Source organism: Pelophylax lessonae (genome assembly GCF_965119305.1).
Source record: "Pelophylax lessonae genome assembly, chromosome: 1".
NCBI classification, from domain to species: Eukaryota; Metazoa; Chordata; class Amphibia; order Anura; family Ranidae; genus Pelophylax; species Pelophylax lessonae.
In genome coordinates this window covers 502,163,174-502,186,893 of record NC_138768.1, presented here as the reverse complement: position 1 = coordinate 502,186,893, position 23,720 = coordinate 502,163,174, and the positions used below count along the sequence as shown (strand labels likewise).

Below are 23,720 nucleotides of genomic sequence, written 5' to 3'. Positions count from 1 at the left end.
GGGTGGCTGGCGGACATTGCATTTGCCAGACTCTTTGATTGGCTCCCCCTGGCTATTGCAGGAAATGACATACAGGTATGTCGTTTCACGCAATAGAGCCAACTTTGTGCAGCAAAACTACAGCAGCTGGTTGGCAAGTGGTTAAAAAAACTATTAGATGTTCACAACATACAGGGATATACGATTTACTATTGACATAAAAAAAAGTACACTCAAACACCACAGGTTTAACTGGATGGACTGGTGCCTTACCGACTATGTAACTATGTAAACGTTGAGCTTAAAATATGCCTGTAATTGTCCTAATGTGCATGGACACATAGGATAACATAGAGCTGACTGTACAGGCAGACCACAAACCTCCTATAGTAGCAGCGATTTTTAAGCCAGTGTGCTTAGTTTCTTTTTTTACTGAAAGAGGAGGCAAAAGAAACATTTTCCAATGGCTACACCTAGTCCTGTGACAATTCTACTGAAATAAATAAAATAGCCTTAGCACTTTTCTTCTATATGCACTGTATGTATACCACCTACCTACACAGCTGCTTGTCACAATGTTTAACTCAATCACCTCTATCACAAATCTGCCAGTCCAATCTTTTATCAATACCCAAAGGGAAAAAGGACAACAAAAACATTAAACCTAAACTTACTTTTAATCATATTTACATCATTTGCCCCATCTCCAATAGCAAGGGTTATGGCTTTCTTGTGTTTTCTCACAAGCTGTACAATCATAGCTTTTTGCTTTGGTGTCACCCTGCAGCAGATGACAGCTTGACACTGAGAAGCTAGGTCTACAAATGAATATTCTCTCATCATCTCTTCTTGTTCACTGGGAGTCACTTTCTTCCGATGGCAGTGTTCTACTAGTTTTTGTAAAAGTTGCCACTTGCACTTTTTACTTTTACTGGGAGTTAAAATCCGTCCCTGTGACAAAAAACACTGTTTATTCAAAGCATAAGACAAAACATAGTAATTACTTTTTACTTTCAAGAAATATATAAATATATAAAGTTAGTGTCTGTGGAATAGTTTTATAATAGAATCCATTATATTTAATAAATATCAGATTGTCTCAGGCAAGAAAACATTAATCACAAAACAGAACTTACCAGGAAACCTCCACTGACCACAAGAGCTACCCTCTGCCCAAGATGTTCTTTGTGTTTCTTGAATACATTAACGTCCAAAAGATTTTGCCCACTCCCTGAAAAGTTGTTGTTCTCCCAGCAGTCATCTAGGATATCACTGGTTAGATAAACACACAAAATACGGTTCAATAATTAAAGTTCAACTCAAACAACACCAAAAGCTACTAATTCACTACCTGGTTATCCCTCACTTCAACTATTGCATTTCCATTATTGTTGGTCTACACTTACGTAGGCTATCTCGCCTTCAGTCTATCATGAATAGGGTTGAGCGGACACCTAGATGTCCGTGTTCGACGGGTTCGGCCGAACTTTAAAAAAAAGTCCGGGTCCGTGTCCCGGACTTTTACCGAACTTTTCCCGGACACCGAACCCCATTGAAGTCAATGGGGACCCGAACTTTAAGGCACTAAAATGGCTCTAAAACACCAAAGGAAAGGGCTAGAGTGCTGCAAATGGCAGCAAAACGTAATTAAGAGCATGGCAAGTGCTCTGCAAACAAATGTGGATAGGGAAATAACTTAAAACAACAAAAAAAAACAGAAAAATAAAACAATGTTCTTCTTCATCTCTGAAGGACGAGGCCCATATGGAGTAGGAGGGAGGTTGAGGTGGTGGTGGATGTGGCGGTGACATAGGCGTGCGCACAGGGTGTGCTGGGTGTGCCTGGGCACACCCTAATCACCTAGGGCACATAGCATTGCCAGTGAGGAGATGGGAAAGATCTCCCTGGGACCTGCTCTGCTCTATTTCTCCTTGCCTACAGGTACATGGCCCCGATACATTACTCTCCCTGCTGGCAAACACATGCATGTGTATTTCAACTTTGGGGTGCACACCTTAATGCAATAGGCTGCGCACACCTATGGGCGGTGTAGGTGGAAGCGGCGGTGGAGGAGGACCAGGGCCGGATTAACAGCATCATGGGCTTGGTGCTGAGGATTTTGAAGGGCCTTAAGGGCCGTGCCTTGCCATGCACCCAGAGGAGGAAGGGTGCAGCCATGCATGCCTAATTCAACATGGGATGCTGTCTCTGAAGCCCATAAACACATCCATGCATCGCCAACTGTCCCTCCTTGTCCGGCCTTCACGCTGTGTGGGGAGGTTCTGAGGGTGCTGCCTGGGGAAGCGAGCATAGAAGCCAGACTTCTGTGTTTACAAGTGACAGAAGAGCGGTAACAGTGAATATGGCCAACCCGGGGCCTATATAAAAGGTAGGGGCCTGGAGCTGCAGCTCCAATAGCCCCTACATTAATCTGGCCCTGAGGAGGAGGACGAGGTAGCCAACACTGCTTCTTTTCAAAAATTTTAAATGAGGGTACACCCCAAAAGAGTGAGAAAGAGCAAAAATGGAACAATGGGTGGGTAAGGTCGGTATCCATTGCTATTCTGCATAAGGTACGGAAAAGTCCCGTGGGATCCATGCCTGGTTCATTTTAATGAACGTGAGCTTGTCCACATTGTCTCTGGACAGGCGGCTGCGCTTGTCTGTTATAACGCCCCCAGCCGTGCTAAATACCCGTTCAGATAATACACTGGCTGCAGGGCACGCCAGCACCTCCAAGGCGTAAAGGGCAAGCTCAGGCCATGTGCCCAATTTGGAGACCCAGAAGTTGAAGGGGGCAGACCCGTCATTCACTACATGTAGGCGTGTGCACACATACTGCTCCACCATGTTGGTAAAATGCTGCCTCCTGCTAAGACGTTCCATCTGAGCTGCTGGTGCTGCTGTTTGTTGTGGCATGCTGACAAAGCTTTTCCACATTTCGGCCATGCTAACCCTGCCTTCTGAGGTGCTGGCGGTGCCCTGGTTGCGTTGGCGACCTCCTCCTCCTCCTCCTCTGCCTTGTGCTTCCACTGTGGCCCCGCTGTCAGATGGGAATGCCAGCAGCATGGCATCTACCAGCGTGCGCTTGTACTCGCGCATCTTGCGATCGCGCTCCAGTGAGTGAATTAAGGACGGTACGTTGTCCTTGTAACGGGGATCCAGCAGCGTGGCCACCCAGTAATCAGCACAAGTTAGAATGTGTGCAACTCGGCGGTCGTTGTGGAGACACTGCAGCATGTAATCGCTCATGTGTGCCAGGCTGCCCAGAGGCAACGAAAGGCTGTCCTCTGTGGGAGGTGTATCGTCCGTGTCCTCTGTATCCCCCCAGCCACGCACCAGTGATGGCCATGAGCTGGCCTGGGTGCCACCCTGCTGTGAACATGGTTCCATCTCCTCCTCCAGCTCCTCCTCCTCCTCATCCTCCTCATCCTCCAGAACTGTGCCCCTGCTGGACAATTGCGTCCCTGGCGTTTGCGTGTGCAGGAACCCACCCTCGGAGCCCCTTGCGAATGACTGCCCTGAAAGCCTTGGAAATGTTACCTCTTCATCCTCCTCCTCCTCCTCATCCTGTGCCACATCCTCTTCCATCATCGCCCGAATTGTTTTTTCAAGGAGGCATAGAAGTGGGATAGTTAAGCTGAGAACGGCGTCATTGCCACTGGCCATGTTGGTGGAGTACTCAAAACAGCGCAACAAGGCACACAGGTCTCGCATGGAGGCCCAGTTATTGGTGGTGAAGTGGTGCTGTTCCGCAGAGCGACTCACGCGTGCGTGCTGCAGCTGAAACTCCACTATGGCCTGCTGCTGCTCGCACAGTCTTTCCAGCATGTGCAAGGTGGAGTTCCACCTTGTGGGCACGTCACATATGAGGCGGTGAGCGGGAAGGCCGAAGTTACGCTGCAGCGCTGCCAGGCGAGCAGCAGCAGGGTGAGAACGCCGAAAGTGCGCACAAACGGCCCGCACTTTCTGCAGCAGCTCTGACATATCGGGGTAGTTTTTAAGGAACCTCTGCACCACCAAATTCAGCACATGCGCCAGGCAAGGGATGTGCGTCAAACCGGCTAGGCCCAGAGCTGCTATGAGATTTCGCCCGTTATCGCACACCACCAGGCCGGGCTTGAGGCTCGCTGGCAGCAACCACTCATTTGTCTGCTGTTCCATGCTCCTCCACAACTCCTGCGCGGTGTGTGGTTTGTCCCCCAAACAGGCAAGTTGTAAAACTGCCTGCTGTCGTTTACCCCTGGCCGTGCTGAAGTTGGTGGTGAAGGTGTTACGCTGTCCGGATGAGGAGGCGGTAGAGGATGAGGAAGCGGAGTAGGAGGAGTTAGGAACAGGAGGCAAACTGAAGCGCCCTGCAATCCTCGGTGGTGGAAGGACATGCGCCAAATTGCTATCCGCCTCAGGCCCATCCGCCACTGCATTTACCCAGTGTGCCGTTAGGGAGATATAACGCCCCTGACCGTGCTTACTGGTCCACGTATCCGTAGTTAGGTGGACCTTGGCACAGATGGCGTTGCGCAGTGCACACCTGATATTTTCCCCCACTTGGTTGTGCAGGGAAGGGATGGCTTGCCTGGAAAAGTAGTGGCGGCTGGGCACGACGTACTGTGGGACAGCCACCGACATAAGGTTTTTAAAACTGTGCGTCTCCACCAGACGGAATGACAGCATTTCAAAGGCCAATAATTTTGAAATGCTGGCATTCAGGGCCAGGGATCGCGGGTGGGTAGGGGGGTACTTCCTCTTCCTCTCAAGTGTTTGGGAGATGGAAAGCTGAACGCTTCCACGGGACATTGTGGAGATGGTTGTTGGTGACCCAGGTGGTGGTGTTGCTGACAGATCGTCTGTTTGCGGGGTGGCAGGTGCCGGTATCACTACAGATGTGGCTGGAGCGGCCGAGACTGCAGCAGAAGAGGAAGCAGGATGAGCCAGAGACGTTTCTTGGTTTTGAAGGTGTGTACTCCACTGCAGCTCGTGCTTTGCACTTAGATGCCTGATCATGCAGGTTGTGCTCAGGTTGAGAAGGTTTATGCCTCGCTTCAAGCTCTGATTGCACAGGGTGCAAACCACTCGTGTCCTGTCATCAGCACATTTTCTAAAGAACTTCCACGCTAGAGAACTCCTTTGAGCTGACTTTGGTGCGCTCGTTCCCTTGCTGCGTTGGGCAGTAGCGGGCGTAGTGTCTAGGGCACGGCCGCTCCGCTTCTGCACCCTGCTCCCTCTTCTGCTGTGCTGGTGGCTCTGTGCGACCACCGCCTCTTCCTCCAAACTACTCAGGTCACCTGCATGACGTTCATTCCATGTGGGGTCGAGGACCTCATCGTCCTCCACATCATCTTCCACCCAGTCTTCACCCCTGCCCTCCTTGTCGGTCTCCACAATGCTGAACGCCGCAGCAGTTGGCACCTGCGTTTCGTCATCATCGGAGACGTGCTGCGATGATCCTTGCATGTACTCATCTTGAGAAATAAGTGGTTGGGCATCGCTGCACTCAATCTCTTCCACTTCTGGGGCAGGGCTAGGTGGATGGCCCTGGGAAACCCTGCTGACAGAGTCCTCAAAAAGAATAAGAGACTGCTGTATGGCTTGGGGCTCAGACTGCTGGCCTGATTTGCAAGGGGGTGAGGTGAAAGACGGTTGGACATTGGCTGCAGGTGCCAACTCTGACCTTTCTGCAGTAGACTGGGTGGGAGACAATGTGAAGGAACTGGAGGCACTGTCAGCAGCAAACCAATCTACTATCGCCTCAACTTGTTCTGGCCTCATCACTTCTAGGGGCGTTTGATGCCCTACCAAATACTGATGCAGGTTCTGTCGCCTACTCACACTTGAGGAAGGTGTTTCACTTGTGCGTGTAGCTGGCACAGATCGACCACGTCCTCTCCTTGCAACAGGAGCTCTACCAGCAGCACCACGACCCAGGCCACGGCCCTTATTTGACGGTCTCCTCATATTTCTGTAATTTAAGATCTTGCCCTAGAAAGGTTTTTATTGAATAGCGGAATAGGAAATATGATCCAAAAAAGTGTATGTATCTCGCACGTACAAAACCACACTAGGCCCCAATTACTATTGTTTCTACCCCTAAAAGGATGGATGAGGAGTAGGAGGAGTATGGAACAGACAGCACCCTCAAATCTTCAGAAGTATGAGATGAACCCCAAAAACTTGGAAAGGTGGATCTCACACGTACCGACACAGACTATCCCGCAATTCAATTGATCCTCAAAGGTTTTTATTGAATAGCGGAATAGGAAATATGATCAAAAAAAGTGTATGTATCTCGCACGTACACAACCACACTAGGCCCCAATTACTATTGTTTGTACCCCTAAAAGGATGGATGAGGAGTAGGAGGAGGAGTATGGAACAGGCAGCACCCTCAAATCTTCAGAAGTATGAGATGAACCCCAAAAACTTGGAAAGGTGGATCTCACACGTACCGACACAGACTATCCCGCAATTCAATTGATCCTCAAAGGTTTTTATTGAATAGCGGAATAGGAAATATGATCAAAAAAAGTGTATGTATCTCGCACGTACACAACCACACTAGGCCCCAATTACTATTGTTTGTACCCCTAAAAGGATGGATGAGGAGTAGGAGGAGGAGTATGGAACAGGCAGCACCCTCAAATCTTCAGAAGTATGAGATGAACCCCAAAAACTTGGAAAGGTGGATCTCACACGTACCGACACAGACTATCCCGCAATTCAATTGATCCTCAAAGGTTTTTATTGAATAGCGGAATAGGAAATATGATCAAAAAAAGTGTATGTATCTCGCACGTACACAACCACACTAGGCCCCAATTACTATTGTTTGTACCCCTAAAAGGATGGTTGAGCAGTAGGAGCAGGAGTATGGAACAGGCAGCACCCTCAAATCTTCAGAAGTATGAGATGAACCCCAACAACTTGGAAAGGTGGATCTCACACGTACCGACACAGACTATCTCGCAATTGAATTGATCCCCAAAGGTTTTAATTGAATAGCGGAATAGAAAATATGATCAAAAAGAAAGTGTATGTATCTCGCACGTACACCACCACACTAGGCCCCAACTACTATTGTTTGTACCCCTAAAAGGATGGTTGAGCAGTAGGAGGAGGAGTATGGAACAGGCAGCACCCTCAAATCTTCAGTAGTATGAGATGAACCCCAAAAACTTGGAAAGGTGGATCTCTCTCACACGTACCAACACAGACTATCCCCCAATTTAACTGATCCCCAAAGGTTTTTGATTAAATAGCGGAATAGAAAATATGATCCAAAAAAAGTGTATGTATATCACACGTACACAACCACACTAGGCCCCAATTACTATTGTTTGTACCCCTAAAAGGCTAGATGAGGAGTAGGGGGAGTATGGAACAGGCAGCACCCTCAAACCTTCAGAAGTATGAGATGAACCCCAACAACTTGGAAAGGTGGATCTCTCTCACACGTACCAACACAGACTATCCCCCAATTTAACTGATCCCCAAAGGTTTTTGATTAAATAGAGGAATAGAAAATATGATCCAAAAAAAGTGTATGTATATCACACGTACACAACCACACTAGGCCCCAATTACTATTGTTTGTACCCCTAAAAGGCTAGATGAGGAGTAGGGGGGGTATGGAACAGGCAGCACCCTCAAACCTTCAGAAGTATGAGATGAACCCCAACAACTTGGAAAGGTGGATCTCTCTCACACGTACCAACACAGACTATCCCCCAATTTAACTGATCCCCAAAGGTTTTTGATTAAATAGCGGAATAGAAAATATGATCCAAAAAAAGTGTATGTATATCACACGTACACAACCACACTAGGCCCCAATGACTATTGTTTGTACCCCTAAAAGGCTAGATGAGGAGTAGGGGGGGTATGGAACAGGCAGCACCCTCAAACCTTCAGAAGTATGAGATGAACCCCAACAACTTGGAAAGGTGGATCTCTCTCACACGTACCAACACAGACTATCCCCCAATTTAACTGATCCCCAAAGGTTTTTGATTAAATAGCGGAATAGAAAATATGATCCAAAAAAAGTGTATGTATATCACACGTACACAACCACACTAGGCCCCAATTACTATTGTTTGTACCCCTAAAAGGCTAGATGAGGAGTAGGGGGGGTATGGAACAGGCAGCACCCTCAAACCTTCAGAAGTATGAGATGAACCCCAACAACTTGGAAAGGTGGATCTCTCTCACACATACCAACACAGACTATCCCCCAATTTAACTGATCCCCAAAGGTTTTTGATTAAATAGCGGAATAGAAAATATGATCCAAAAAAAGTGTATGTATATCACACGTACACAACCACACTAGGCCCCAATTACTATTGTTTGTACCCCTAAAAGGCTAGATGAGGAGTAGGGGGGGTATGGAACAGGCAGCACCCTCAAACCTTCAGAAGTATGAGATGAACCCCAACAACTTGGAAAGGTGGATCTCTCTCACACGTACCAACACAGACTATCCCCCAATTTAACTGATCCCCAAAGGTTTTTGATTAAATAGCGGAATAGAAAATATGATCCAAAAAAAGTGTATGTATATCACACGTACACAACCACACTAGGCCCCAATTACTATTGTTTGTACCCCTAAAAGGCTAGATGAGGAGTAGGGGGGGTATGGAACAGGCAGCACCCTCAAACCTTCAGAAGTATGAGATGAACCCCAACAACTTGGAAAGGTGGATCTCTCTCACACGTACCAACACAGACTATCCCCCAATTTAACTGATCCCCAAAGGTTTTTGATTAAATAGCGGAATAGAAAATATGATCCAAAAAAAGTGTATGTATATCACACGTACACAACCACACTGGGCCCCAATTACTATTGTTTGTACCCCTAAAAGGCTAGATGAGGAGTAGGGGGAGTATGGAACAGGCAGCACCCTCAAACCTTCAGAAGTATGAGATGAACCCCAACAACTTGGAAAGGTGGATCTCTCTCACACGTACCAACACAGACTATCCCCCAATTTAACTGATCCCCAAAGGTTTTTGATTAAATAGCGGAATAGAAAATATGATCCAAAAAAAGTGTATGTATATCACACGTACACAACCACACTAGGCCCCAATTACTATTGTTTGTACCCCTAAAAGGCTAGGAGTAGGGGGAGTATGGAACAGGCAGCACCCTCAAACCTTCAGAAGTATGAGATGAACCCCAACAACTTGGAAAGGTGGATCTCTCTCACACGTACCAACACAGACTATCCCCCAATTTAACTGATCCCCAAAGGTTTTTGATTAAATAGCGGAATAGAAAATATGATCCAAAAAAAGTGTATGTATATCACACGTACACAACCACACTAGGCCCCAATTACTATTGTTTGTACCCCTAAAAGGCTAGGAGTAGGGGGAGTATGGAACAGGCAGCACCCTCAAACCTTCAGAAGTATGAGATGAACCCCAACAACTTGGAAAGGTGGATCTCTCTCACACGTACCAACACAGACTATCCCCCAATTTAACTGATCCCCAAAGGTTTTTGATTAAATAGCGGAATAGAAAATATGATCCAAAAAAAGTGTATGTATATCACACGTACACAACCACACTAGGCCCCAATTACTATTGTTTGTACCCCTAAAAGGCTAGGAGTAGGGGGAGTATGGAACAGGCAGCACCCTCAAACCTTCAGAAGTATGAGATGAACCCCAACAACTTGGAAAGGTGGATCTCTCTCACACGTACCAACACAGACTATCCCCCAATTTAACTGATCCCCAAAGGTTTTTGATTAAATAGCGGAATAGAAAATATGATCCAAAAAAAGTGTATGTATATCACACGTACACAACCACACTAGGCCCCAATTACTATTGTTTGTACCCCTAAAAGGCTAGATGAGGAGTAGGGGGAGTATGGAACAGGCAGCACCCTCAAACCTTCAGAAGTATGAGATGAACCCCAACAACTTGGAAAGGTGGATCTCTCTCACACGTACCAACACAGACTATCCCCCAATTTAACTGATCCCCAAAGGTTTTTGATTAAATAGCGGAATAGAAAATATGATCCAAAAAAAGTGTACGTATATCACACGTACACAACCACACTAGGCCCCAATTACTATTGTTTGTACCCCTAAAAGGCTAGATGAGGAGTAGGGGGGGTATGGAACAGGCAGCACCCTCAAACCTTCAGAAGTATGAGATGAACCCCAACAACTTGGAAAGGTGGATCTCTCTCACACGTACCAACACAGACTATCCCCCAATTTAACTGATCCCCAAAGGTTTTTGATTAAATAGCGGAATAGAAAATATGATCCAAAAAAAGTGTATGTATATCACACGTACACAACCACACTAGGCCCCAATTACTATTGTTTGTACCCCTAAAAGGCTAGGAGTAGGGGGAGTATGGAACAGGCAGCACCCTCAAACCTTCAGAAGTATGAGATGAACCCCAACAACTTGGAAAGGTGGATCTCTCTCACACGTACCAACACAGACTATCCCCCAATTTAACTGATCCCCAAAGGTTTTTGATTAAATAGCGGAATAGAAAATATGATCCAAAAAAAGTGTATGTATATCACACGTACACAACCACACTAGGCCCCAATTACTATTGTTTGTACCCCTAAAAGGCTAGGAGTAGGGGGAGTATGGAACAGGCAGCACCCTCAAACCTTCAGAAGTATGAGATGAACCCCAACAACTTGGAAAGGTGGATCTCTCTCACACGTACCAACACAGACTATCCCCCAATTTAACTGATCCCCAAAGGTTTTTGATTAAATAGCGGAATAGAAAATATGATCCAAAAAAAGTGTATGTATATCACACGTACACAACCACACTAGGCCCCAATTACTATTGTTTGTACCCCTAAAAGGCTAGATGAGGAGTAGGGGGAGTATGGAACAGGCAGCACCCTCAAACCTTCAGAAGTATGAGATGAACCCCAACAACTTGGAAAGGTGGATCTCTCTCACACGTACCAACACAGACTATCCCCCAATTTAACTGATCCCCAAAGGTTTTTGATTAAATAGCGGAATAGAAAATATGATCCAAAAAAAGTGTATGTATATCACACGTACACAACCACACTAGGCCCCAATTACTATTGTTTGTACCCCTAAAAGGCTAGATGAGGAGTAGGGGGGGTATGGAACAGGCAGCACCCTCAAACCTTCAGAAGTATGAGATGAACCCCAACAACTTGGAAAGGTGGATCTCTCTCACACGTACCAACACAGACTATCCCCCAATTTAACTGATCCCCAAAGGTTTTTGATTAAATAGCGGAATAGAAAATATGATCCAAAAAAAGTGTATGTATATCACACGTACACAACCACACTAGGCCCCAATTACTATTGTTTGTACCCCTAAAAGGCTAGATGAGGAGTAGGGGGGGTATGGAACAGGCAGCACCCTCAAACCTTCAGAAGTATGAGATGAACCCCAACAACTTGGAAAGGTGGATCTCTCTCACACGTACCAACACAGACTATCCCCCAATTTAACTGATCCCCAAAGGTTTTTGATTAAATAGCGGAATAGAAAATATGATCCAAAAAAAGTGTATGTATATCACACGTACACAACCACACTAGGCCCCAATTACTATTGTTTGTACCCCTAAAAGGCTAGGAGTAGGGGGAGTATGGTACAGGCAGCACCCTCAAACCTTCAGAAGTATGAGATGAACCCCAACAACTTGGAAAGGTGGATCTCTCTCACACGTACCAACACAGACTATCCCCCAATTTAACTGATCCCCAAAGGTTTTTGATTAAATACCGGAATAGAAAATATGATCCAAAAAAAGTGTATGTATATCACACGTACACAACCACACTAGGCCCCAATTACTATTGTTTGTACCCCTAAAAGGCTAGATGAGGAGTAGGGGGAGTATGGAACAGGCAGCACCCTCAAACCTTCAGAAGTATGAGATGAACCCCAACAACTTGGAAAGGTGGATCTCTCTCACACGTACCAACACAGACTATCCCCCAATTTAACTGATCCCCAAAGGTTTTTGATTAAATAGCGGAATAGAAAATATGATCCAAAAAAAGTGTATGTATATCACACGTACACAACCACACTGGGCCCCAATTACTATTGTTTGTACCCCTAAAAGGCTAGATGAGGAGTAGGGGGGGTATGGAACAGGCAGCACCCTCAAACCTTCAGAAGTATGAGATGAACCCCAACAACTTGGAAAGGTGGATCTCTCTCACACGTACCAACACAGACTATCCCCCAATTTAACTGATCCCCAAAGGTTTTTGATTAAATAGCGGAATAGAAAATATGATCCAAAAAAAGTGTATGTATATCACACGTACACAACCACACTAGGCCCCAATTACTATTGTTTGTACCCCTAAAAGGCTAGATGAGGAGTAGGGGGGGTATGGAACAGGCAGCACCCTCAAACCTTCAGAAGTATGAGATGAACCCCAACAACTTGGAAAGGTGGATCTCTCTCACACGTACCAACACAGACTATCCCCCAATTTAACTGATCCCCAAAGGTTTTTGATTAAATAGCGGAATAGAAAATATGATCCAAAAAAAGTGTATGTATATCACACGTACACAACCACACTAGGCCCCAATTACTATTGTTTGTACCCCTAAAAGGCTAGATGAGGAGTAGGGGGGGTATGGAACAGGCAGCACCCTCAAACCTTCAGAAGTATGAGATGAACCCCAACAACTTGGAAAGGTGGATCTCTCTCACACGTACCAACACAGACTATCCCCCAATTTAACTGATCCCCAAAGGTTTTTGATTAAATAGCGGAATAGAAAATATGATCCAAAAAAAGTGTATGTATATCACACGTACACAACCACACTAGGCCCCAATTACTATTGTTTGTACCCCTAAAAGGCTAGATGAGGAGTAGGGGGGGTATGGAACAGGCAGCACCCTCAAACCTTCAGAAGTATGAGATGAACCCCAACAACTTGGAAAGGTGGATCTCTCTCACACGTACCAACACAGACTATCCCCCAATTTAACTGATCCCCAAAGGTTTTTGATTAAATAGCGGAATAGAAAATATGATCCAAAAAAAGTGTATGTATATCACACGTACACAACCACACTAGGCCCCAATTACTATTGTTTGTACCCCTAAAAGGCTAGATGAGGAGTAGGGGGAGTATGGAACAGGCAGCACCCTCAAACCTTCAGAAGTATGAGATGAACCCCAACAACTTGGAAAGGTGGATCTCTCTCACACGTACCAACACAGACTATCCCCCAATTTAACTGATCCCCAAAGTTTTTTGATTAAATAGCGGAATAGAAAATATGATCCAAAAAAAGTGTATGTATATCACACGTACACAACCACACTAGGCCCCAATTACTATTGTTTGTACCCCTAAAAGGCTAGATGAGGAGTAGGGGGGGTATGGAACAGGCAGCACCCTCAAACCTTCAGAAGTATGAGATGAACCCCAACAACTTGGAAAGGTGGATCTCTCTCACACGTACCAACACAGACTATCCCCCAATTTAACTGATCCCCAAAGGTTTTTGATTAAATAGCGGAATAGAAAATATGATCCAAAAAAAGTGTATGTATATCACACGTACACAACCACACTAGGCCCCAATTACTATTGTTTGTACCCCTAAAAGGCTAGGAGTAGGGGGAGTATGGAACAGGCAGCACCCTCAAACCTTCAGAAGTATGAGATGAACCCCAACAACTTGGAAAGGTGGATCTCTCTCACACGTACCAACACAGACTATCCCCCAATTTAACTGATCCCCAAAGGTTTTTGATTAAATAGCGGAATAGAAAATATGATCCAAAAAAAGTGTATGTATATCACACGTACACAACCACACTAGGCCCCAATTACTATTGTTTGTACCCCTAAAAGGCTAGATGAGGAGTAGGGGGAGTATGGAACAGGCAGCACCCTCAAATCTTCAGAAGTATGAGATTGTGTTCACTGTACCCCACAAAGATTGAGTTCACTGCACCCCACAATGATTGTGTTCACTGCACCCCACAAAGATTGTGTTCACTGCACCTCACAAAGATTGTGTTCACTGTACCCCCCAAAGATTGTGTTCACTGCACCCCACAAAGATTCTGTTCACTGTACCCCACAAAGATTGTGTTCACTGCCCCCTAAAAGGATGTTGTTCACTGCACCCCACAAAGATTGTGTTCACTGCACCCTAAAAGGATGTTGTTCACTGCACCCCAAAAAGATTGTGTTCACTGTACCCCCCCAAAGATTGTGTTCACTGCACCCCACAAAGATTGTGTTCACTGCACCCCAAAAAGATTGTGTTCACTGTACCCCCCAAAGATTGTGTTCACTGCACCCCAAAAAGATTGTGTTCACTGTACCCCCCAAAGATTGTGTTCACTGCACCCCACAAAGATTCTGTTCACTGTACCCCACAAAGATTGTGTTCACTGCACCCCAAAAAGATTGTGTTCACTGTACCCCCCCAAAGATTGTGTTCACTGCACCCCACAAAGATTCTGTTCACTGCACCCCACAAAGGATTTTGTTCACTGCACCCCAAAAAGATTGTGTTCACTGCACCCCAAAAAGGATTTTGATCACTGCACCCCAAAAAGGATGTTGTTCACTGCACCCCAAAAATGATTTTGTTCACTCCACCCCAAAAAGATTGTGTTCACTGCACCCCACAAAGATTGTGTTCACTGCACCCCAAAAAGATTGTGTTCACTGTACCCCCCAAAGATTGTGTTCACTGCACCCCACAAAGATTCTGTTCACTGTACCCCACAAAGATTGTGTTCACTGCACCCCAAAAAGATTGTGTTCACTGCACCCCAAAAAGGATGTTGTTCACTGCACCCCAAAAAGGATGTTGTTCACTCCACCCCAAAAAGATTGTGTTCACTGCACCCCACAAAGATTGTGTTCACTGCACCCCAAAAAGATTGTGTTCACTGCACCCCAAAAATGATTTTGTTCACTGCACCCCAAAAAGGATTTTGTTCACTGCACCCCAAAAAGGATGTTGTTCACTCCACCCCAAAAAGATTGTGTTCACTGCACCCCAAAAAGATTGTGTTCACTGCACCCCACAAAGGATTTTGTTCACTGCACCCCAAAAAGATTGTGTTCACTGCACCCCAAAAAGGATGTTGTTCACTGCACCCCAAAAAGGATTTTGTTCACTGCACCCCAAAAAGATTGTGTTCACTGCACCCCACAAAGGATTTTGTTCACTGCACCCCACAAAGATTGTGTTCACTGCACACCAAAAAGGATTGTGTTCACTGCACCCCAAAAAGATTTTGTTCACTGCACCCCAAAAAGATTGTGTTCACTGCAGCCCAAAAAGATTGTGTTCACTGCAGCCCAAAAAGATTGTGTTCACTGCAGCCCAAAAAGATTGTGTTCACTGCAGCTCACACACAGAAAAATGGATGTGGATCACTGACACCTGCCTATCTCCAATCCCACACCACACAGCAATATCGATTGTAGTTTGTAGAACACAGTTTCCCTAAAATTCAGCAGACTCTGTCCCTAACAGGATTGAGAAGAGATCGTAGATCAGGATTGAGTGCAGATTCACCCCACCCCCCACACAGCAATATCGATTGTAGTTTGTAGAAGACACTGACCCTATAATTCAGCAGACTCTATCCCTAAAATGCCTACAACTCGCCCTGCCTAAACACTCCGACCTGTCCCTCAATTCTATCCGGACACAAATGGTTTTTTCCTGCCTATCTTTCCCTAATCAGCAGCCAGCACATTGATGTGTGCTCTGTCCCTTAGCTAAGCAGCAGAATGACGCTGCTGCGGCGGCTGCCTCGAACTTATAAAGACTTGGTCACATGCTTCAGACGGCCAATCACAGCTACTAAGACATTTGCAGGCATGGCTGGGATGGCTTAAGGCACACCAGTTAAACGATTGTTGATTGGCTGTTGAAAGCCCGCCATGAAAAGAGCGCCAAAGCATGCAAAACCCGGAAATAAAACGACCGAACACGGATTTTTACCCGAACATACAGTAAAGTGTCCGTGTCCGTGTTCGGGTAAAAAAAATCCAATTATTCGGTACGAACACGAATAATACAGTCCGTGTTCGCTCAACACTAATCATGAATGCTGCTGCTAGACTCATCCACCTAACCAACTGTTTGGTGGCCGCTTCCCCCCCTGCCAATCTCTCCTCTGGCTTCCTCCAACTCAACATATACTGTATGATTCAAAATATTAAGAATATACAAAGCCATCTACAATTCTGCCCTGAGCTACAACACCTTATCTTAAAATATCACCCAAACTGTCCACTCTGCCCCTGCTAGGATCTCCTGCTCTCTAGCTTCCTTGTCACCACCTCCTATGCACACCGCTAGGGCTTCTTCAGAGCTTCTCCTTTCCTTTGGAATGGGAGAATGTCTCTAAAAACAAATCTCTTCAGGGAAGCCAATCCCACCTCAACCTAAAAACTGTAATTCTACTTTCCCCATCAGGTCATGTCTGACACTTATTACCTTTTGTACTACTTGCCCCTCCTTTTTGAATGTAAGCTGTCATGAGAAGGGCCCTCCTAGTCTGTCTTTAATTTGTAAAGGGTTGGACAAACCAAAAAAGTGTTGTATAATAACAATGATAATAGTTTAATTTTTTAGTTTTGGATAGAGTTGAGCGGACACCTGGATGTCCGTGTTCGGCGGGTTCGGCCGAACTTGAAAAAAAAGTCCGGGTCCGTGTCCCGGACTTTTTCCGAACTTTACCCGGACACCGAACCCCATTGAAGCCAATGGGGACCCGAACTTTCAGGCACTAAAATGGCTCTAAAACACCAATGGAAAGGGCTAGAGTGCTGCAAATGGCAGCAAAATGTAGTTAAGAGCACGGCAAGTGCTCTTAAAAAAAATTCCCCTTTAAATTTTTAATAGCAGATTAGAACAGCAATCTGTAGTGAAATATAGCTGAACGCTGCACACAACAGACTGATAAAAATAGATTTTTTTCTCCCTCCTCCTCAGTGGGCTCAAGTGAGGGCAAAAGGATTGTTCACTGCACCACCCCCCACACAGCAAAATCGATGTAGACTGTCCCTGCCTAATCTCCAGCCTGGCCCTAATATGCTCAATAAGATCGTTCACTGCACCACCCCCCACACAGCAAAATCGATGTAGAAGACTGACCCTGCCTAATCTCCAGCCTCGCCCTAAAATGCTCTAATAACTTTCCCTGCCTGCACTCTGACCTGTCCCTGCATTCTTTTCGGACACAATTTTTCACAGAATCACTGTCTGTCCCTAATCAGCAGCCAGCACGTATGATGTGTGCTCTGTCCCTAAACTACAGCAGAATGACGCGGCGCGCTGGGGCTCTCGAACTTATAAAGACATGGTCACATGCTTCAGATGGCCAATCACAGCTACTAATACATTAGTATGCATGGCTGTGATGGCGCACACCAGTTAAACGCTTGTTGATTGGCTGTTGAAAGCCCGCCATTAAAAGCGCGCCATTACATACAAAACAGGAAATAAAATGACCGAACACGGATTTTAAACCCGAACATACAGTAAAGTTTTCGGGTCCGTGTTCGGGTAACAAAAATCCAATTATTCGGTACGAACACGAATAATACAGTCCGTGTTCGCTCAACACTAGTTTTGGATAGACTTTAGAAAACATAAAACTGCCATTTGTTTTAGGGAAACTTACAATCAACTTCTGTCCTAATGACCTGTCACAGCAGAAAAAGAAATTGGGGGAGAAGTAGACACTGGGGCAAAAAGGCATACACAGTAATATTATTATGACAGAGGGCCTTACCTTTCCCTATTTTACTGAAGAAACAGAATTGTTGTACCATTAAACCCTTTTCTTTGAGTTCCCCTCATTATCCTACAGTTTTACGACCCCCTCTGTGATTATCCCCCCCCCCCCAACTTACCCCCTGTCTTCAGCTCTCCCTCTGTCTTATCTCACTAACTATGCTAGTTTTATTACCATTGCCAGTTAAATTTGTTTATGTTTGTTTGGTTATCTCTTTTTTTCCTTTGGCTTAGAGATTGTGTGTTTTTGTTACCATTCTGCTAAACATTTTGTGTATCAGTACTGCTTGGATCTTGATGAAGGGGACACACCCCGAAAGCTTGTCCTGAAAAATTGTATGTTAGTGCAAATAAAAAAAGTATCACGGACAGTACTCAATTGTCTCTTTGAGTTCCCCGAGAGACATGATTTGGTATTCTGAGAGAAACAGGTTATACTGCTGCCTCAGGAGGAACTGGACACTGGCAAACAAATAAGCCACTCTCCAGACAGGTAAAACCCCTCCCACTCCCAGCATGCAAGTGTAGCAACTTACAAGGTAGGTGCTAGGTAAAGTATAGTGGGCCTTGTCTGCTTAACAGCAGGGCCATGATTTTCAGCTGGGCTGTCATGTCTTCCAGGTGTGGCTGTTGAGAATGGGGAGTCTCCCCACTGTACTTAATGAGAAGGTTCTCATTGGGCAGTAGAGGAAACCCAGCCAATTGTGCTCTCAGGCCTGTATCTACCTCAGCAAGGCAGCATTCTGGGAGTGGGTATAAGTTTGAGGGGAGCACATGACACAGCGTCCCGGGAGGGAGAGTACGGCTGTCTCTCCTCCTGTCAGAGGAACCGGGTGTCCCAGGTGTCTTGTCTGAGGGGACAAAAAGGGCTGAGATGAGCTGCAGAGAGGATCCGGTGTGCTGAGGACCAGCGGAGCTGAGAGGGTTTGAGTTTTTAGGAAAGCATTCCCAGTTTGTGAGTACTGCAAACTGCTCCTGGGGGTCTGCCAAGTGAGGGGGGACCACTCCGGAGAAGGTAGAGGGATCCGGGAGCTAGCTAGCCGGTGCAGGAAGCAAGTGTAAAGGGGGTGCCAGTGTTGACCCTGAAGTGTAATGGGGGTGCCAGAGTGTGGACCCTGAAGTGTACAAGTGGGTGCCAGTGTGTGGACCCTAAAGAGTAAAGGGGGTGCCAGTGTGTGGACCCTGAAGTGTAGAGGGGGTGCCAGCAGTTGGGCCCTGAAGTGTTCAGTGTACAGCGTGCAGTGTACAGTGTTGTGAGCTGCAGCAGCAGAAGCAGTTTACAGAAGCTACCTCAGTCAGGAAGGACTGGAGGGAGCAGTGTTCAGGACTTTTGAGCTAACCAGAGTGTCAGAAGTCAAGTTTCAAGTACAGTTCAGCAAGTCAGTGTTTTTGAAGTGCCAACAAGCATTGGTCGGCCCACAGCCGGCGCCAAGACAGCGCTGAAAGGCATTTTCCTTCAAGTATCCCATTTTGTACCTAGTTGAGCCAGAGGAGTATCCCACTCATTCCCTTCTCCCATCCCCAATATAAAATAAACAAAACAAAGATGCCCGGACTGGTCTTTGACTCAAATCTCACACTTGGGTATTCAACTTAAATGGGCTGAAGGTGTTACCAGGACCATGGCAGACACACATCAGTCTGCTACACAAGTTTTGTAGAAAAGCAGTATTACAACTAAATCACAAACACAGTGAGATGAGACCTTAAGTACAAAAATCTTGTTTTCCTTTTTTTCATTTGGGAACACAGGATTCAGATTAGAGGAGACTAAACATCCACTTAGTACAACTTAGAGAAGGTGCAAACAGAAGACCAAATGGTAACCTTGCAAATCTGAAAAACAGTTGTCTGAAGCCAAAAAGCCCAAGAAAAACTCCCAGACCAAGTAGAGTGCACCTTGAGAAGAAAGGATGGAACCTTGTCCTTAAGACCATAAGCTTGATCTGTCACCAATGTGAAATGGTAGGACAAGAAAAAATTTTAAATTCATTAAAAGACAGAGAGTCATTATTTCTAATGGAAGCAAGCAGTGGCAAAGAGTTGAAATAACCAAACTAAAATCCCATGGAGTCACAGCTTTACAGTCTTGACCAAATAAAATGGAGGCTAAGTGTGTTTGGAATAAGATTGCAAAGCCTGAAATTTCCCCTTGATAGTACTCAGGGCCTAATTTAGATCCAGGTCTGACTTGCAAAAGGTTAGAATTCTTCTCACACAGTATTTTCTGGGGTGAAGTATTTTTTCCTTCTCATCAAACAAATTAAGCCTTTTACGGGGTTGATTTACTAAAGGCAAACAGACTGAGCACTTTTCAAGCGCAGTTGCTCCAGAACTAAGTAAATGGGATGAAGCTCTCCTGACTTTGATCATACAATCATGTGCAAGCAAAAATGCATTTTTTAAATTTTTCTTGCATATGATTGGGTATTCTTTCTAAGGTAAAGCTTTACATCATTTACTAGACTTTGGAGACTTTGCTCTGCACTTGCAGAGCAGTGCATAGTCTTGCCTTTATTAAATCAACCCTTATGTGTGATGGCACAAAAAAGGGATAAAAAGCTCAATGTATGAGTGTCCAATGGACTAACTGCCACATCCCTAAATAAAAGCATACACAAGAAAAAGGAAACCCCCCTAGTTCGGACTTTTAGGGCAGAAAATGAATGATGTAAAGTTGTAGTATAAAAATGCAATATTTATTACATGTAAGGATAATAACAGTAGTACACAACAAGGGATAAAAGCAATGAGGAAATCTGTTATAGCAAATGCAAATCTACCACAGGTAATTCAAGGTGAGAAAATGGGGTACCAAGATAAATCATCCACCCCACAGAGTGTGAGCTTTTTCTCATGTATGCTATGTGTAATCGTAGACCTTGTGGGAAGTAGATTTCCTAGCTTTTAACAGTGTGTGAATTAACAAATTGCTTACAATTGAATTAGGCTCATGGCTTAGGTCTGGCCTTGGGGGTTGAAGCCTAGGAGTAATGAAAGTAACTATTTTTGGCCTCAGAGGGGAAAGACGTCTTCCCAGTGGGTGGCTTAGGCTTCTTCTTCTGGGACAAAAGAGTCCCTCTACTCCCAGGGACATCCTTTAGGATCATATCCAAGGAAGAACCATTCATCATCAAAAGGCATACACAGCAAGCATTTTTTACATCGCTGTTCTTCAGACCAACATTTCAGCCAAAGAGTTTTCTGCATATTCACAAAGAGGAGACTAATTAGGAAAATAAGATGGATGATGCCATCTAAATCATCAATGCAGTAGAGTAGGTCTGAAGAGCACTCTACAAGCACAGCATAAGTAAGAATTTTAGCTGGATCCTGTGACATAAGTTTAGTCAAGCCGTTGTAAACCTCATTCGTGAAACCTGAACAAAGCACATATATCTGTAGTGTTTACTTGTTTCCAAAGCTCTAAGTGTCAGTTCTCTTGGCTGTTTTTTTTCCTCTGTTATGAGCATGAGTCACTTCTGAGAAGTTTTCCTGACACATGTAATAGATTTGTGATGGGAAGGGAGCTCGGCACACAGCTTGTCTATTCAGAACATAGCTCTGTGCGGTGTGTGGAGGGGGTGTGTCCCTTTCCTTTAACCGCGTGCCGCCCGCCCGCCGTCATATTACGACCATTATTCTGGGCCGCCGTCATATGACGGCGGCCCATTCAGGCAGGGCAGGCGCGCGATCGTGTGCGCGCCGCCCTGCACTGCCGATGTCGGCGTGTCCCCGGGACACAGCCCGTTACCGGCAGGGGGGAAACAGCCAATGGGCATGGCTGTTTCCCACATGATCGGTTGTGTTCCAATGACACAGCCGATCACAATAGAGGAGCCCAGAAGATGACCGAGCATGCGCGATCGGGAGCGCGCAGCGCGGTCATGTCGGTGGCTTTGTGTTCCCTAGGAACACAGCTAGTCACCGGCAGTAGTAAACAGTCACTGACAGTGACTGTTTACTATGTGATCGGCTGTGAATCCATTCACAGCCGATCACAAAATGTAAACACAGAGCAGTAACTCACTGTTACTAGCTCTTCTCCCCTCACACAGTTTCCAGTGTGAGGAGAGCAGAGCCAGAAACAGTGAGTTACTGCTCTGTGTACCTGTAAAAGTAAAATCACAGAAATAAAGGTCCCCGCACAGTCCTCAGCCCCCCCAATTGCACCTGTCACCCAACAGTCACCTCATCAGTGCCCAGAAATTGACACCCATAACGTTCACATGTGAGCGTAGCGATCGCGGGCAGAATCACAGCGATTCTGCCCGCGATCCGGAAATCATTGCAAATCGCGGGACGCCTGTGCGTTGCCCGTGATTTGCAATAGCACCCCAAACGCTGTGCGATGTTGCCACGATTTCCACCTGCCGAATCGCGGTAACATCGCGCAAACAACACATGACGCCCAAAAAAGGTACAAGAGTTACTGTAACCACTTACCGACCGCCTAACGACTATACACATCGGTCATTAAAAGCTAAATACTGGGGTTATGGCAGCAGATAGCTGCCATAACCCCGGTATTTTTTTAAACGGCGGGCGGTTGGCTTTCAGATAAGGGTGGTCCCAGTGGCGGATTCACCGCAGAATTACCCTTACGGTGCAGGGGAAGAGGTGCCCCCCCCTCCAGCCGCGTCCCAGACGTTTTCCCAGCTTACCGGACCCGCCGGCAGCGGGGAAAACTATCCGGTCCCGGATCCTCAGAGACAGGAAGTCGAGTGAGGGCAAGATGGCCCTCACTCAACTCTATGGTCTTGGAGGACCAGAACTTCGTCAAAAGTCGTTGCCTAACAACCGGTTTAAAGGGCCGCTTTTTTTTTTTCTTTTTCAACAATTTTTTTATTTTTTTTTATTTTTTAGTGTAGTTGTGAGGTGTGAGGTCTTTTTGACCCCAGATCTCACAATAAAGAGGACCTGTCATGCCTATTTCTATTACAAGGGATGTTTACATTCCTTGTAATAGGAATAAAAATGACCAAAACATTTTTTTTTCAAACTGTGTAAAATAAAAAAATAATAAATAAAATAAATAGGAAAAAAAAAATGAAAGCGCCCTGTCCCCATTAGCTCGCGCGCAGAAGCGAATGCATACGCAAGTCCCGCCTACATATGTAAACGGTGTTCAAACCACACATGTAAGGTATCGCCGCGATCGTTAGAGCGAGAGCAATAATTTGAGTCCTAGACCTCCTCTGTAACTCTAAGCTAGTAACCTGTAGAAATTTTTAAAATGTTGCCTATGGGGATTTTTAAGTACCAATGTTTGGCGCCATTACGTGAGCGTGCGCAATTTTTAAGCATGACATGTTGGGTATCTAATTACTCGGCGTAACATTATCTTTCACATTATGGAAAAAAATTGGGCTAAATTTACTGTTTACTTATATTTTAATTCAAAAAAGTGAATATTTTTCAAAAAAATTGCATTTGGAAGACTGCTGCGCAAATATGATGTGATAAAAAATATTGCAATGATCTCCATTTTATTCTCTAGGGTCTCTGCTAAAAAAAAATATATAATGTTTGGGGGTTCTAAATAGTTTTCTAGCAAAAAAAAATGATTTTAGCTTGTAAACACCAAGTGTCAAAAATAGGCCCAGTCTTAAAAGTAGATAAATGGACAACTTTGTGTAAAGTACTACTGCTGTTAGGCCTCTGTATGTGGTTAGGCTGTGTAAAAGTGTTACACATGTGGTATCGCCATACTCAGGAGGAATAGCAGAATGTATTTTGGGGTGCAATTTTTGATATGTACATGCTATGATATGTACAACTTTGTGTAAAAAAAAATGCATTTTCATTTTCTTTCCACAGTTTCCAAAAACTTGTGGAAAAAAATGACACGTTCAAAAGACTCATTATGCCTCAAAAATTATACGTTGGGGTGTTTGCTTTCCAAAATTGGGTCATTTTATGGGGGT

General features: G+C 45.3%; 1 protein-coding gene across 1 annotated transcript in view; it reads right to left on the bottom strand.

Annotated features, from left to right (window-relative positions):
* LOC309547173 (phospholipid-transporting ATPase IC-like) overlaps nucleotides 1-23,720 on the bottom strand; it is a gene marked incomplete at both ends in the record, with an annotated part of 345,791 nt that overhangs the window by 95,632 nt on the left and 226,439 nt on the right. Inside the window, 2 exons of the mRNA XM_082246961.1 lie at nucleotides 654-930; nucleotides 1,116-1,251. Of these exons, the coding sequence (XP_082103087.1) occupies nucleotides 654-930; nucleotides 1,116-1,251 (413 nt within the window). The remainder of the gene's footprint in view (nucleotides 1-653; nucleotides 931-1,115; nucleotides 1,252-23,720) is intronic.